The 16,023-nt window shown below is 55.0% G+C and overlaps 1 protein-coding gene and 1 non-coding gene across 9 annotated transcripts in view; one reads left to right on the top strand and one right to left on the bottom strand.

Annotated features, from left to right (window-relative positions):
• Positions 1 to 16,023, top strand: part of TSNARE1 (t-SNARE domain containing 1) — a 71,719-nt gene that overhangs the window by 24,917 nt on the left and 30,779 nt on the right. For 7 of the 8 annotated variants that reach the window (XM_033126020.1, XM_033126025.1, XM_033126019.1 and 4 more), the window contains exons 2-4: positions 1,396 to 1,520; positions 5,636 to 5,785; positions 6,740 to 7,240. In XM_033126020.1, coding sequence (XP_032981911.1) covers positions 1,396 to 1,520; positions 5,636 to 5,785; positions 6,740 to 7,240 — 776 coding nt within the window. The remainder of the gene's footprint in view (positions 1 to 1,395; positions 1,521 to 5,635; positions 5,786 to 6,739; positions 7,241 to 16,023) is intronic. The other variant, XM_033126023.1, reaches the window with a different exon arrangement.
• On the bottom strand, positions 11,939 to 12,012 carry TRNAT-GGU (transfer RNA threonine (anticodon GGU)). The gene has a single exon. It is a non-coding gene; the product is annotated as a tRNA-Thr (tRNA).

The following is a 16,023-nucleotide window of genomic DNA, read 5'->3' as shown; positions in this document are numbered from 1 at the left end:
AAGCAGTTGCCACAGCTTGTACCGGAGGCAGGTTTGAGAGCGCAGCCTGTCTGCTAAGCCAGACTAGAGAGTTACCAAGTACAGGACACTCGCTGTTCCGACTGTGTTGTTTAGTTTGGGAAAATAGAGTTATTTTTCATGAAGAATGTTATTTATGTTAAGAGGTAATGGGCTTACTGTTGTTATTTTAAAGTGAACTGGGCATTTTTTTAAAATCTTCATTTTAATTTCTAGTGTAGTAAATAGTGATTGATGTCACCCCCATAAACCAAAGCGCTTTGGGTTCCTTGATAATTCTTCATCGTGGAAGCATCCTGAGACATCTGGGGCCCGCTGGGTGCCTGGTCTCCTGGGCTGCCCTGTCCTGGATGGCTGGGCGGCATGGGCACCACAGGGGCAGAGCGGCTCCTGGAGGGCCCAGCCCAACAGCGGGAACTTGGACCTGCTCCTCGCCCCACGTGGCGCTCACTTTGCTCACGGGCCTGCCTTCCTGCTGAGGGTTTTGTGTGGGTGAATTGAGTCGTGGCTGCAAAGTGCCGAGAACCCAGCCTGGCCTGCATGGAGCGCTCTGCCAGCTCCACTGCCATTGTTAGCACGTGGCAGGTCCGACCAATGCCAGACAAGCCTCCCTGTGCACTGGGCCATGTGCCTAGGTGTCCCCAGTGGCGTGGGCACAGGCACACCAGAAAATTGTGACACTGGAGGTCACAGGTGTCAGTTCTTCAGCTGGAGTGGTCCCCTCTGCCACCCTGGAGCTGCGGTTCCCAGGAGGTGCAGAGCGGCAGGCAGACGCCTGGTGGCGTGCTCAGGAGCCGGTGCTGTCACCCTGTTGTGAGCCTTTGTGCGTGTCTGCTCACCCTCGCTCCTCTGAGAGGCAGGCCTCTTGTCACCTGTTGCGGACGAGGAAGCTGAGGCCCGGATAGGGCGGGCTCGTCCAGGCTGTGCACATAGTCAGTGGCTGAAGTGGGCTCGGCCCCACCAGCCTGCCCCAGCCCTTACCCCCCTGTGCGGCTCAGGAGGGCAGAGAGGAGGGGGACAGATTTGGCAGGTGGCGCGAGCCAGTGGGTTCTCAGAGGGCGCAGCACTCGGCTTCGGCAGTGCCATGGGGACCAGTATGCATGGGGGCCCAGTGGCCTCAGGAGCCAGGCAGGGGGCTTGCTCAGGGGCTGCAGTTGGGACCTCTGTGGTCTTTGAGAGGGGTCCCTTTGGGAGGGTTTATTCCCAGCACCCCCACACTGGCCAGTGGATAGGAGACCACCTGGACGGGGCTCGCTGACCTGAGAACCAGCACGGGCAGCTGGGGTGAGGACGCTCGGGCGGGTGGCAGCCAGCGTGCACCCTGCCTCAGCACTAACCATCTCTCCTCCTCCGCCCCGGTTTCTGTGTTTCCTCCAGCTCAGCGGGAAAGTGGTGCCCTGTCCTCTGTGAGAAGATGTCCTACGGAGCCATCACCGGTAGCGGCGGCCTGGGGAGCCGAGGCCCTTTTGGGGGACCCTCGAGACAAGGCTATCAGCCCCTAGGTAATGGCAGCGGCGGGCCGCGTGTGTGGCGGAGGTGGGGGGTGTCAGTGGCAGGTCTCTGCCGTGTTGTGTTGTCTTGGTGGCCACAGGTGGGCTCAGTGGCTCGGGCGGAGGTGGGGCTGGTGGGCCGAGTCAGTCCTTTCCTCCTGGTTTTGCCCTGTGTGTCTGTCCCGCCCCAGCACCTGCTGGCCTTCCAGCCCTCAGAGCCTTGTTTCATGAGCGTGTTTCATGGTTCGCTTTGTTCTGCCGCTGGCTGGGTTTGCTCTTCAGTCAGCAAGGTGCGTGGCTCCCAGGAGGAGCAGATCACGGGACAGAATTGTCCTCTCCGTGTCCCTGCTCTGCGTTTGGTGATGTGAGCGTGCCGTGGCATCTGAACCTGGTCCGCGTGGGAGGGATGGTCAGGCGGTCCATTTGGTCCCCTTGCAGGGCAGTGCCGAGGCCTGTGGGCACTGCCGGGGCTCTGCACCCAAGGCCCCTCCAGCGGTTGGCTGGGGCTCGTGCTGACCTCACTCCTTCGGGGAGCACCACGTGCCCTCTGCTCCCGCCCCTGTCAGCACCCGACGGCGGCTGTGGCAGCCTGTGGGCCTGCAGGGCTCGCCTCTGGTGAGAAGTTAACGTTTCTCTGGTGACTCAGGGATTGATCAGTTTTTCCCATCCGTTAGGCATTTGAGTCTTCCTTAATGCTTTCTGTTGGTTTTTCTCTTGAGTTGGTCTTGTTCTGATTGATTTGCAAGGTTTCCTTATGGATTGTGGCTGCGGGAGGCTTGTCAGATGTGCTGTAAACTTCTCCGGTTGGTCTCTCTCCCTGGGGTGGGGCCTCCTGAGCGGCATAGGTTCTTCATGGGGACACTCCCGACGGTCGACGGTCGACGGGCGTTTCTGTCATGGTTTGCGTTTTTCCGTCTCGTTAATAAATTCTGTTACAACATGATAACGATGTTACCTTTACTTTCCTCTAAAGTCAACATAGTTTGTTTTCATGTTTAACTCCTGCTTTCAGTGTGTGTTCCTAAGGGAGACGCCTCTTTGCACCCAGACCCCGCGGTGACACTGCATTGAGCGGCTCCCAGGTGTGCAGTGGCACCGCATAGGGTCCTGATGGGATCCACACAGTGCAGTCCATCCATACGCCTTTTAGGTCTCGCTCCACGTTCTTGCCATCTTTCGGTTTTGTTTTTTTTTTCCCTTGAAATTTATTTCTTGAAGAAACCAGTTTTATCTTGTGGAGCTGATTTTGCTATTAATGGAATAATTTGTAGAATCTTAAGTTTTACTGTCTATGTGATGGTATCATTTGTGGATAATGAGTTTTTCCTGTTCTTTTCCAATGCTTTCTCCTCTTGTTTCTCGTTCCTTCTTCCTGTGCTGGCCAGAACCTCTGTGATAGGGAGTGGAAACGGTGATTATATTCTGTGTGAGTTTTGGGAAGAACAGGACTATGTGCTTTTTCAGTGTTTCTGGGATTTTGCTGTAAAACCATCTGCCAGTTAATTTCTCTCTTAAAAACACTCAGGTTCTCTGTTTCCTCTTGGGTCAGTTTTGTTGTATTGTGTTTTTCTGGACATGTGTCTGCTTGCTCTAAATGTTCAAATTTACTGAAATCAAACTACGGAGTGGAGTAGCCGCTGGTGGGGAGTATAACACTTCACGTGGGGATGGCACAGCTCGGAGGGCAGCTGCTTTGGTTCTCATCCTGCTGCTCTGCCGCTTGCAGGCCGCCTGAAAATGGGCTGCGGGTAGGGCTTCCTGGTCACGGTGAGGACCGAGCACTCACAGTCAGGGCTGCGCCGGGCGTGATCGTGGAGCTGCCGTTTTATTAGCATTGGCTGTATCCGATCACGTCCTCTTTTTATTCCTGATATCGTTTATTTTACCTCCCTGTGTTATTGTTTTACAATCAGTATTGACAAAGATGTGGAAATTTTATAAGCCTCTCTGGAGAACTGACTTGACTTTCTTGGTCCCTTCTATTATATATTAGTTTTACAATGTGATTGATTTCTGCTCATATTTTTATTACTTTCCTTTTTAAAAATTTTTTTTTAATTGGGGAATGTTGGGGGACAGTGTGCTTCTCCAGGGCCCATCAGCTCCAAGCAGTCGACCTTCAATCTAGTTGTGGAGGGCGCAGCTCACTGGCCCATGTGGGAATTGAACCGGCAACCCTGTTGTTCAGAGCTCGCGCTCTAACCAACTGAGCCAGCGGGCCAAGTATTTTCTTATTTCCATTATGATTTCTTCTTTGACCCAGGATTCATTTAGAATTGTATCGATCATTTAAAAAAACGTGTGTATTTTTTTCTAGTTGTCTTTTAGAAATGGTGTGTAACTTAACTGCGTTTCTATCAGACAGACACCTACATTGTCCCGATTTGTCGACAGTTGTTGAGATGGGGCCGCTTCCGGGACGCCGGTTCCTTCCCCTCCTCGCTCTGGGGTGACTGGGGAAGGCTCCGCAGCGCTGGCTGTGCGCCAAGCCCTGGGGAATCATGCAGAGCTTCGGGGGCCTCTTCGTGGTCAGTGCCATTACGAAAGCCCCCTGCAGGACTATTAATGCGTAAAGAACTCACGTAAATGGGAGGAAAACCCAGAAACCTCGTCCTGATGGGCCAGGTCTGAGGAGATAGGAAACATGGCAGCCCACAGTGCGTGAGAAGAGTTACATTAGCTCACGCCCAGGCTGCGTGGAGCAGGCCCACTCAGGAGGGCGGCCGAGGGCTCCTGCTGCCTCTGGACCCGCCAGCCTCCCTTCGCCCGGTCATGCCTCTTCTTGGACTGTGCGGAAACCATCAGAGAAGTAGGCATAGGTGTTGGCTGCAGCGTGACTCGTGAGGGAGAATTCTGAAATGCTGTCACCACCTGGCTAGGGGACAGTGGAGTGAGTGCCGTCGTGGTGAGGGTGATGCCGCCGTGAGGACAGTTGTGGAAGGAGGCTGACGGCCTTGGTCCCCGTCCGATGTGATGACAGACGTGGTGAACGGCAGACAGGGCCATGTCACTGCCCCCAGTGTGGGCAGTGTTCCCCTCTGGATGCCATGGTCTTTATCGTTTTCTTGTAAGTGTCAGCATTGAAGTATTCTCCTGGAACTGTGTGTATTGTTCTAATAATCAGAAACAAACAGTTAACTGTCCCTGGGCAACCCCTACCCCCAAAGTTCAGGGTCATGTGATTCCAGAGGGCAGACCAGATGGGCTCCTCCGTAAGTGTCTGGATGGACCATGTGGAGTAACCAGGGGCAGGTGTGAAGGGCTTGGATTTCTGGTGACCAGATGCCTGTTCGGTGGCAGTGTGGGCTGCCAGGCGGGCCTGTGGCCTCCTTGTCCTTGCAGGAGGGTCTCTGGGGGGCCCTGAGCAGATGGTGACCCCATCACCAGATACCTGCATAGCTGGGCCTCCTCCTTACAGACCGTTGTCTGGACAACAGTTGCTAGGATGGAGTTTGGGGGCCTGAGTACTTTCTACCTTCAGGGCGTCTAGTAAGGGTGTCTGGGCGGAGACCCTTCCCGGAGGCTCCCCTCCGTGCTATTTGGAAAGAGGGAAAGTGGCGGGCCCTTTCCTGGAGGCTCGAGATCGGACCCCCTCCCCCAGGGTTGCTCCCCAGCTCTGCAGCCGTGTGTCAGGAAGAGCAGGTTTCTGCTTTTATTTTCACTTCCAGTGTACACGGAACAATGTTTTTATAAATTACAGCAGAACAATCCCATGCTTGGGTGTTGTGGCAACTTCAAATTTCAATAAACCTTCCAAAAAAGCCTTGTTCTCCGTTTTGTCACAGGCAGGTAACTCCTGTCAAAGGCCCACACCTGAGGGCCCTGCTCTACGGGTTTTGTCCTGGTTTGAATCACCTTTCAGAAGGACTGTGGTACAGAGAAAGATCCAGCACATCTAAAGTTTTCAGCTCCATGCTGACTTTCAGCAAAAGGTGGCATTCTGGAGGGTGTGGCAGTCAAGGAGGGCTTCCTGGAGGAGGTGGGCCTGAGTGGAGTCTCTCTGTGTGGATACTCTGAGGACCCAGCGTGCCTGCAGTCCTGTGTGGGGGCCTTGCTCCACCAGCCGTGCCTGGAGCCACTCCGCGGGCAGGCTGGGCGTAACTGTGACTGTCCCTTGCTGTCTGTAGAGTGCGCTAAATGTTGGACAGAGTATGGAATCCGCCATTTCCCCTGCCCGTCGCCAGAGAACAACCCGCAGGACCCCTGTGTGGGCAAGGACGGGGAAGGTGACCTGGGGCCAGCGGGCGCTCCCAGAGGCCTGAGGGCCAGGAAGCGAGGTACTTCCACTGGGATGCTGGGTCTGGGGGTCCCGGGGAAGGCCCCCTGAGATACAGAGCACTGAGGAGGGCGGGGCAGTGGGTGGGAGCCGACTCAGAAGCCCAGGGCTCTGGCTTGGGGAACCTGGGGAGAAGCTGCAGCAAGGGTCTGGGCTGTCTCCACCCACCCCCACTAACCTCCCTTCCCCATGTATTGCAAATGGTGGGGTGGGGCTGGACCGGTGGGGCGCAAGGGCTGTCACCAAGTTGTCACCGTCCTGTGGGCTCCAGGCATGAGGCTTGGCCCTGCATGATGGAGAGTGAGGGCTGCTCATGCCGGGGGTCTTGACTGGCTCACATGGCCCCTTCGCCCCTGAGCCTGGGTTCTCCTTGCAGAGTGGGCTGGCAAGGGAGGCTGGGGTCCTTGGTGCATGCTTTAGGAGGAAAGGGGACAGGGCCACTGCAGACCAAGCCATCGCCACCTGCCTGCCCTCTGGCTCTGAGGCCAGGACTCACGCAGCTGGGCAGCAGGAAGGTGTCAGCAGCGCTCCTGAGGCGTCCTTGGCCGTGGCATCTGGCGTGTATGTCATTGGTGAGGGTTGGCCCCAGGCAAGGGACGTCATAGGAGCCAGCTCGGCCCTGGCCCCAGAGTGCCTTCTCCCTGCAGACAGGGACAGCCACCGTGTCTGTCTCGCTCCTTTGTCCCTGACAGGGGCTGTGGGAGGCAGGCAGGACCAGGGCTGGCCTATTTTGATGGACACGGTGGTCGGAAGTGAAGTGCCTGTTGGATGACGCGCAGCCAGGCCGCAGCGGGCTAGGACTTGGACCCAGGCCTCTGGACGCTCAGCAGGCAGGGGCGGTGGCCGGGAGCGGGCAGCAGTGTCCTGAATTGGAGGCAAAGAGGAGGCACCTGGGAGCCGCTGTCCCACCCTCACGGCCCGGGCCTTAAACACCCACCTTTTGGTGCCTTTCCAGGGCCAGGGGTTGCCCCCGAAGGCCGAGGGATGCCAGAGCCCACCTCGCCGCCCACCGCCGGCCCGAGGAAGGACTCGGCTGCCGGGGCCCATGGCTGGATGGCGGGATCCAGCGCCTCCCGGGCCAAGAAGAGGAAGCCCAACTTCTGCCCCCAGGAGACAGAGGTGCTGGTGACCAAGGTCAGCAAGCACCACCAGCTGCTGTTTGGCTCGGGGCTGCTGAAGGCCGAGCCCACCCGCAGGTACCGCGTGTGGAGCCGTATCCTGCAGGCCGTGAACGCCCTGGGCTACTGCCGCCGCGACGTCGTGGACCTCAAGCACAAGTGGCGGGACCTGCGTGCCGTCGTGCGGCGCAAGCTGGGCGACCTGCGCAAGGCAGCCCCCAGCCCTGGCTCCGGCCAGCCCCAGGCCTTGGCTCTCACGCCCGTGGAGCAGGCGGTGGCCAAGACCTTCTCCTGCCAGGCGCTGCCCTCCGGGGCCTTGGGCCTGGAGCCGCCCAGAGGTGAGTCCAGCCCCAGCTCACCCACAGGCGGGCCGAGGGCAGAGACCCTGCTGGCGGCTCGCCCGCTGCAGCTGCTCCTCCCCCTGCACAGGGCCGCTCCCCTCTCCCTCCCCCACCTCGGCCTCTGCATCTTCCTGTGTCGTTCTTCCTGTGTCGTTCTTCCTGTGTCGTTCTTTGCCCCTCACTCCTGCACTCGCCTGTCTGTCCATCCGACACACGCCATCACTGTAAACCCCCAGCTACTTCATGAGATTTCACTTCCCCTCAGCTCTGCCTTGGCCCGTCCCTCACCCATCGCAGAGCGAGAGCTGGTGGGACAGACAGGGCACAGCTCTATTCTCCAGGTCACCTCGTGCTACCATACCACCGTGACTACAGTAAATACAGTGTGTGCACACACAGCTGACATACAGGGCGTTCAAATGGTTCCAAGCCTTGCACTTCCTGCACGCCCTGGCATGTTTCTCCTGCCCAGCCTGTCCTATGCTGTCCTGTCCTTCCCATTAAATAAAGTGCTCGTGCTGACTTTCTGAGCCGGCTTCGCGACCTGTGGGTTGGAACGCCCCTTGCCGGTGGACCACGAATGCTCCCAGCAGCCCTGAGGGCTGCGGGGCTGCTGGGAGGCCATAGCAGCCGCAGCCGTGAGCTGGAGGAGGAGGCGGCGTGCATTCCCGCTGCTAGGGCCTCAGGTCTCTGTTCTGCCTGGAAGCTGCCCAGACAGGTCACACCACCTGGGACTGGCCGGGAACCAGCGGCTGCTGCACGTGGCCGCTGCTCCCCTCAAGATGCTGGCCTATGCCTGCTCTCGTGCCCAGCCAGTGTGCAGCGAGGACTGAGCCGGTGCTGGCACAGTGGAATCAGTGGTGGCTGGGAGACGTTCTCAGTGGGCAGCCCCTCCACAGCGGGCGCGTCGTGTCTGCATGGCACGGCCCCCCTGCTCGGCCCCCAGGAGAAACGGGCACAGGTGGCAGCCCCCAGAGCCAGCAGGCTGCCCTCACACAGGAGCTGGCTGGGGGCTGGTTGTCTCATGTCAGGAGTGTGTCTGCCAGGAGTCAGGGCGGGGCTCCTTCCCGCAGCCGTGGGGACCACCCGCTGCCTGTCGTGCTAGAGTCTGGAAGCCCCTGTTCAGCCCAGGGCCTCGCCTTTTGCGCTGTGTTGGGTGAGGACAGATCGCCCGAGTGGGTCAGGCGACGTCATGATATTGTGGTTCCCCAGGAGCTGGGGGACACAGGGCTGCTGACCTGGGGTTCTGGGCTCCTTGACCTCTGGCTGTCACGTGGAGAAGCCCTCCTGCCGCCTCATAGGCTTGGGGGGCTTGTGGCACCGTCAGAGTTGGGGGCTGATGAGGATGGTAGGGGTGGCTGTGCCCGGGGCCCCAGGAGGGCTGGGTGCAAACTTGCTGGTGAGTAGCTGAGTGGACGTGGCGTTGATGGGGAAGGCAGTGCTGGGGGAGACGGCAGGAAGGAGGGGTGCTCCTCGCTCTGCCTATTGTTTGGCCCTGCGTCCCAGGCCTCTGCTCCTCTAGCCTCTGTCCTGAACCCCAGGCTCACACTCTTTGGCTTGGGGTCAAAGGGCAAGGGCTGGAGGGCAGCGTCAGGCTACTGGGCCAGGGGCTGCCTCTCTCCTAGTCCCCCACTGCTGTCCCTTCCTTGAGTCTCACCCACACCTGCCAGGGTTGGTGTTTACTGGTCACCAGCGAGAACCCCCTGCCACTCCTTCCCAGGAGAGATCTATCGGGCCTGTCACCCTGTTCAGGCGCCCCAGACATGCGTGGGGGGCGGGGTCCCTGGAGTTTGTTCTCTCGTGTTGCTGCCCTGGGTCAGTGTCCTCCGTCCTTGGAACCCTCGCTTGTGCTGTTCTGAGATCCGTAGAGCGATGAGGGCAGTAGGAACGAGAGGTCCAGGCCGTGATGCCGGGGCCGCGGATGAGCCGCTGGTGGAACACCATGAGTCAGAGACGGAGAGGGAGCTGGAGGAGGGGGTTCAGGCTGTGTGTGGGTCATGTCTGTGAACCTCAGTCCCAGGAAGGTGCTGGAGTTAGTCCGCGGGCATTTCTGATTCCTTTCCTACTCTTTGACCTTGAAACAGAGCCAGAAAATACACAAAGAACTTGAAAACAAAGCAGAAGAAGCACACGTGTTTGGCCAGCCGCCAGCCCAGGCTTTGTACCCTTCTCTGAAGCCAGCCCACGTGGGGTGGGGTGCCCTGCATTTAGCTAAGGGCACCGCCTCCCTGGGTGAAGGCCCTGCCCTCTGCCGTTTCACTTCCAGCCACTCTCACCCTTGGGAGCTTATGTCCCTGGGCCCTGGTGCGGGGGTGGGGGCCGAAGCAGCCCCGCCGTGGAGTGGCCCGCGGAGCCCAGATGCCCGCTTTGTGGTTGTTATCCAAACATGCCCTCTCCATGCAGCCGGCGAAAGTTAACCTTCCCTCCCGTGCGACGGCCATGGACGCGTGTTCCTGGGGTCACTAAGGGAATGTCCGTATTTGGCTGCCATGTGGGAGCTGCAGGCCCCTCGTGTACTCCTGACTGCTGCTTCTCACTGGGACCCCCTCCCTGTAGCCGGGCCCAGACTTGGATCTGGTGACAGAGCCTTTCGGTCCCAGAGCACTTTGCAGGGGCATTGATCTAGAACAGAGAAATGGGGATGCCTGGCGGTGCCTCCAAGCCCCTCACCGTGTCCGTGGCAGACATGGCCAATCAGCTGCAGCATGATTAACCGCCAACCAGCCTGAAGAGGCCTCAGTAGACCCCCTAGCCAGGGCACCTTCACGAGTAGGAGCCTGTCCTCCTCCTTGCCCCGCCCCGCCCCGGCCGCAGGCTCCGGTCTGTGGTGCAGTGGGGTCGTCTCCTGAGATGCAGAGCTGTCCCTGTTTGTCGCAGCCTTTCCCCGGCTTCTCCTCCAGTGCCCACAGCATGGTGCAGGCCAGCTGCCCCCACCCGTCCTCTGAGCACTCCGAGCTGCCCACGTCTGTGTGAGTGCCATGCTGGGTGCACCCCAGAAGCCTGTGAAGGATGCTTTTGTCACCCACTGCATACAGTGGGGTGCACCCCTGCCCCACTCATGGGGAGCTGCCCGGCTGGGGTGGCACTGGGGGGGCCGAGCCTGGCTGGCTCAGCCTTTACCAGTGTATGTGAGGTGGGCTGGGGGCGGAGTCTGCGGCCAAGGGGGCTCTGTGCTGACCCAGGAGTGTCGTGTGGCTTCCTGCGAGGTCCGCTCCCGCTGACCAGCTGGCCGGGCCTGCTGCTGCTGCAGGTGCTAGGGCACCCGGCGGCCCACAGAGCCTGTAACCCGACAACGGCCACCAGCGTATTGGAAGTCTTCATTTCTCTCTGCAGCCGGCAGATAAGGCGGCAGAGCCGCAGTGAGACGGTGGAGACGTGAGGCTGGCACAGTGGACACACTTCTTCTCTCTGGTCGTGTTAGAAAGTTCCATTGTGTCTGCTCACAATGGACGCAAGGCGGGAGGGTCCCGAGAAAAGCCCTGATAAGCTCTGCTGATTTGTTATTTTACTTGACCGAGTGCGAATGAAGTTGTTTTAGGGGGAGAAGAATCTCTGAAATGGATTTTCCTCTGCCTTTTCGGGGTGAGTGTGGGGGGCCTGCAGAATGAGAGACACCCCTCTCCGCCCTCCTCCCGGCGTGTTTCTTTGCTCACAGATTGTTCTGGAACTCATTGTGCGGAGGGAAAGGTGGAGAGCCACTGCCCTTGCCCTGCGGAAGACCACCCTGCCCTGGGGGTCCTAAGAGGACCCCTAGGCTTTGGCACTGGCAAACCAGGCTGTGTGGTGGTGTCTGGGGGTGGAGGCGGGAGGGCGGCTGGACCCTCGTGTGGGACCCAGGTCACGGCTCTCTCCAAGAGTGATTTATCTGCAATACGGTACATCATGTAAGGGCATGACTCAGTGAGATGTGCCAGGCCATAGCGTCCCCCCAGGGAGTTGAGTGAAGAGCCACTGGGGACTTAGATGGCCCCCCCATGTCCCCACCTCTCACTCGCCCTCCTGGCACTCACGTCCCCCACCCCACGTTCGCTCCTGTGGGTAGTTTCCCCTACGTGGAATTCTGTACTCTTGTTCTCTTGCGGCTCTGCCTGTCCTCAGCCTGCGGTATCTGTCGCCTGTGTCAGTAGTGTCTTCTTTCCTGCTCGGGGGCGGGTGTCCATAGTCTGTGTCCCATCTACTGTGACAGCAGTCCCCTTGCTGCCAGTTTTTGGCTGAGCTATCCACCATGGATATCTGTGCATGATAGCTGCGTGGGCAGTACTGTCACTTTTTAGGGGGGTTTGATAAATCCCTAACAGTCAGACTGCTGGTCACATGCTGAGAATAAGTTTAACTTTAAAGGAAACTGCCAAACTGGTCTCCAGAGTGTTGGTGCCCGGTCAGCTCCCACAGTGCCCCGCGGGCAGTCTCTGGGTGGCCGTCCGGTGGGTGCCGTGGCTTGGGACCCCATCACGGTGTCAGCATGCAGTTCCCTGACGCCAAGTGTCTCGTCCTGTACTTACTGCCATGTGTCCGTCTTGGGTGGGGCGTCTGTTCACATCTGCCGTCCGTTCTGTATCTGCCGTTGGCCTCACTGCCTTCTGTGGGCTCCATCTGGATTCTGGATACAAGGACTGGTCAGATACCTGTATTATAAACCGTTTCTCTCACCTCCTGCTTGTCTTTTTTTTTTTTTAAGGAGGGCGCAGCTCACAGTGGCCCATGCGGGGATTGAACCGGCAACCTTGGTGCTACCAGCACCACGCTCTAACCAACTGAGCTAACCGGCCACCCTGTCTTTTATTTTCTTAACTGTATCTTTTTGGAAGTTCAGAAGTTGTATGTTTTAATGTTATCAGTGTTTTCTCTGGTGGTTTCGCTCCTTGTACTCCAACTGAGGTTCCAAAGTCATTGCTGTTTAGAGTTTTATAGTTTCAGCTTCTGCATTTCATTCTATGATCCCTGTCGAGCTAATGCTTGAGTTTGGTTAATTTTGGGTTGAGCATCAATGGCTGTCTAATTGTTCAGAGACATTTCTCCTGAATTACCCTCCAGCCTCTGTCTACAGCCAGCAGACTACGCTCACCTGGGCTGTGGCCGTTCTGCTCATCTGTGTCCCTGCTTACTCAGCACCACACTGTCTTGATTCCAATGACTCTAAAGTTTTCTAAGGGAGGCTGTGTAGAATTGGTATTATTGTTCCCTTAAATATTTGGCAGAATTCAACAAAGCACCATCTGAGCCTGGTGTTTTCACTGTGGGAAGATTTTGAGCTACAATTTCGTTAATGTTAGAATGCTCTCTGTGCTTCTGTTTCTTCTCGAGAGAGCTTTGATCCTTTGTGTTTTTCAAGGAGCTTACCCATTTCATTCGTTTAAGTTGTCAAATTGATCTGCGTGAAGTTGTTCCTAACATGCAGAACTGCGGCAATCACCCATTGCCTGTAGGGTCGGTAGTGAGGTCTCTCATCCCCAATATCGCTAATTTGTGTCCTTTCTATTTTGTTCTAATCAGTGTATCAATTTTGTTATTTCAAAGAACCAGATTTGATTTCATTACTTTTCTGTTTTTCCATCGTCAATATAATTGATTTCTGCTCATCTGTGTTATTTTCTTTCTTCTGTCTTCTTTGGGGGTAAATTTGCTCTTGTCAGATCGTTGCCTTGAGACCTTTCTAATATAAGTGTTTATTGCTATAAATTTTCCTCCGGGCACTGCTTTACTTATACAAATTTGCATATATTGTGGCTTCATTCAGTTAAAAAATATTTTCTAGCTTCCTCTGTGATACCTTCTTTTGCTAATGGTTATTTAGGAGTATATTGTTTAATTTTCAAATAATTCTCACTCTTTCCAGATATCTTGCTGTTACTGATTTCTAGTTTAATTCTGCTGTGGTCAGAGAATATCTTTTGTGTGGTTTCAGCTATTATAAATGTATCGAGACTTGCTTTATGTTCTGGAATATCGTGTCTTCCATGGGCACTTGACAGGAATGTGTATTGACTGTTTCTGGGTGGAGTGTCCTATTAATGTCATACAGGTCACGTTAAACTGTAGTGCGTTAGAGTCTTCATACCCTCCCTGATTTTCTGTTGACTTGTTCTACTAACCACTGAGAGACGTGTGGACAACTCTGACTGTACTTGCGGATGTGTTTGTTTCTCCTTTCAGTTCTCTCAGTTTCTGCTTCATGTGTTTTCAGGCCGTGATGTTAGGGAAGTGTGTATTTAGGAGTGTGTTGTCTTCTTGGGTTGACCGCTTTATCATTTAAAAATGTCCTTTTCCCCTCCCTAGTTCTCTTGCTGTTCTGAATTCTGCACTGATATCAGTGTAGTCAGCCCAGCTTTCTCGTGATGACTACATATTTTCCAATCCTTTTACTCATAAGCTCCACTTGATTTTACATGTAAAGTGGGTTTCTTGTACTCAGTGTGTGGTGGAATTTGCTTTTGCTCCCATCTGACCATCTGTGCTTTGGACTGGAATGATTCACAGCTGTGCCGTCCACCAGAACTTTTGGTGACGATGTGCACGCTGCTGTGGTAGCCACTAGCCACACAGGGACTGTGTCGGACGACTCAGAGTCAGGTCATTTATTTTTAGTGAAAATACCAGTGTTTCAAAGCTTATCTCCCATCTTGACATCTGCTGACTTCCCTTTGTTCTCTTTTCCTTTCTCTCCTCCGTCCTTTTTTGAGAGTAATTGAGTATTGCATTTTGCTTCCACTGTTGGTTTATGAGCTATACCTATTTGTATTGATTTGTACCGGTTGCTTTAGAGTTTATATATCTAGCTTTTTACAGCCTGCTTGCAAATATATTGTATTATGTCGAGTATGATATGCAAACCCTACAGCAGTTAGTTGACTTCCATTTCCCCCTCTCGTCCTTGAGGTTGTTTTTGTACGTTTGCTACAGCGCACGTTAGTAACAACACGTTATTGATTTTAATAATCGTCTTTTAAACAAAGTAAAAATGCGACAAAATGCCTTTTTCTTTTGTCTTCATACTTACCATCCGCCCCTCACTCGTCTTCAGTTCTTTATGTGGATCCAAGTTTCCTTTTATTGTTTCTTTCGACCTGACGGACTTTTTAAAAACATTTCCTGTAGCACGCATCTGGTTGGAACAGATTCTCTCAGCTTTTTTGTCTAAAATAAATCTTTATTTTGCCTCTATTTTTGAAATCTTTTTCCACTGGGTAGAGAATTCTGGATGAAAGTTTTTTTTCCCTTTCTCTCAGTCCTTTAAAGATGTCATTGTATGTCTTTTGGCTTCCATGGCTTCTGATGGAAGGATGAAGCCTTTTTTTATATTTGTTCTTCTGCGTGGTAATGTGCATTTTTTTCTTGCCCCTTTTAAATAAATTTTTTCTTTATCACAGGTTTTCTGCAATTTTGACTATAATGTGTCTTGGGCTTTTTATTTTTAATGTGTATTCTGCTTGGGACTTACTGGAATTCTTGGAACTCTCAGTTTGTAATTGCGTAAAATTTGGACACTTTTAGACCTTGGTTCTTGAAACCCAGACCTTCTGCGGCCCTGCCTGTGTGAGGGCCCTGCGGCTGTCACCTGGCTGGTCTTTTCCTCTCTGTTTCATTTTGTTTAGCTTCTGTGGCTTGTCCTCAAGTTCACAGGATCCTTTATCTTCGGTGTCCAATGGGCTGCTGATCCCAAGCAGAGAAGTGTCACGTCAGGTGCTGTACTCCGTATTTTCAGCAGCACCCGCGCCGTCCGTCTCGCCCCTCACTCGTCTGCACCCTGAGCAGTTACAGCTTTTGTCGGTGCCCCTCTCTGTGAGTTCCATCACCTCTCTGTCATTTCTGGGTCTGATTTTCTGTTGACTGATTTTTCTTGGGGTGAGGGGTCACATTTCCCCACTTTTTTGTATGTCTAGTAAGTTTTAATTGTGAATTTTGTATCCTTTCCTGCTGGATTTGATGGTTTTCCTTTGAGGAGAATCGGGCTTCGTTCCGAGAGCAGTTAAGTTCCTTGTGGGTCAGTTTGATTTTTTTCAACGCTTGTTGTAGAAATCTTTTACGGCTCCTCTGACCCTGACCCTGACCCTGACCCTGACCCTAACCCTAACCCTAATGCCTGTTGTAGAAATCTTTTACGGCTCCTCTAACCCTGACCCTGACCCTGACCCTGACCCTGACCCTAACCCTAACCTCCTCTAACCCTAACCCTAACCCTAACCCTGTGGTAGAACTCTTTTACGGCACCTCTAACCCTGACCCTGACCCAAATGCAGCTCCTGAGATGTGACCCTTTGCGGTCACTGCTCGGTGCCCCGGGTGCTCAGTGAGGTCTCGTCCATACTCCTCGTGGGAGCTCCATCGATCCCCAACCCTGTGTGACTGTGGAGGAATGGCTCACAGCTCCCTGGTTGTCCTTTCCTCAAAAGTCACCCTCTTCTCGGCCAAGTGGGGTCTCCCTGTGCACACACAGATGTGTATTTGGCCGGAGACCAAAGGGACCGGGTGAGGTTCCTGAAGCTCCTTCTGCCCCCGGGAGCTGCTTGCTGCAGCTCAGCAGACCCTGGCATCCCTGTCCCGACCCAGACATGCCGGCCCCATGCTGGTCCCTCTTTCTTGCTCCACCGGCTGGACTTGCTACAGGAAAAGACGGGCGATTTTAGGTCTGTTCTTGCAGGATGGCCAACTGTACCAAGGGTCACCCGTCCTCAGCCCATTGCTTCCTGTCTTTCACCCAGGTTTTAGCTGTTTGTGGGGCGGTGATCCTGGGCCCCGTCCGCTTATGACAGAAACTGACGTACTCTCTAGTGCTACGCATG

Source organism: Rhinolophus ferrumequinum, chromosome 14 (assembly GCF_004115265.2).
Source record: "Rhinolophus ferrumequinum isolate MPI-CBG mRhiFer1 chromosome 14, mRhiFer1_v1.p, whole genome shotgun sequence".
Classification (NCBI taxonomy): domain Eukaryota; kingdom Metazoa; phylum Chordata; class Mammalia; order Chiroptera; family Rhinolophidae; genus Rhinolophus; species Rhinolophus ferrumequinum.
This window is presented reverse-complemented; position numbering and strand designations above follow the sequence as displayed.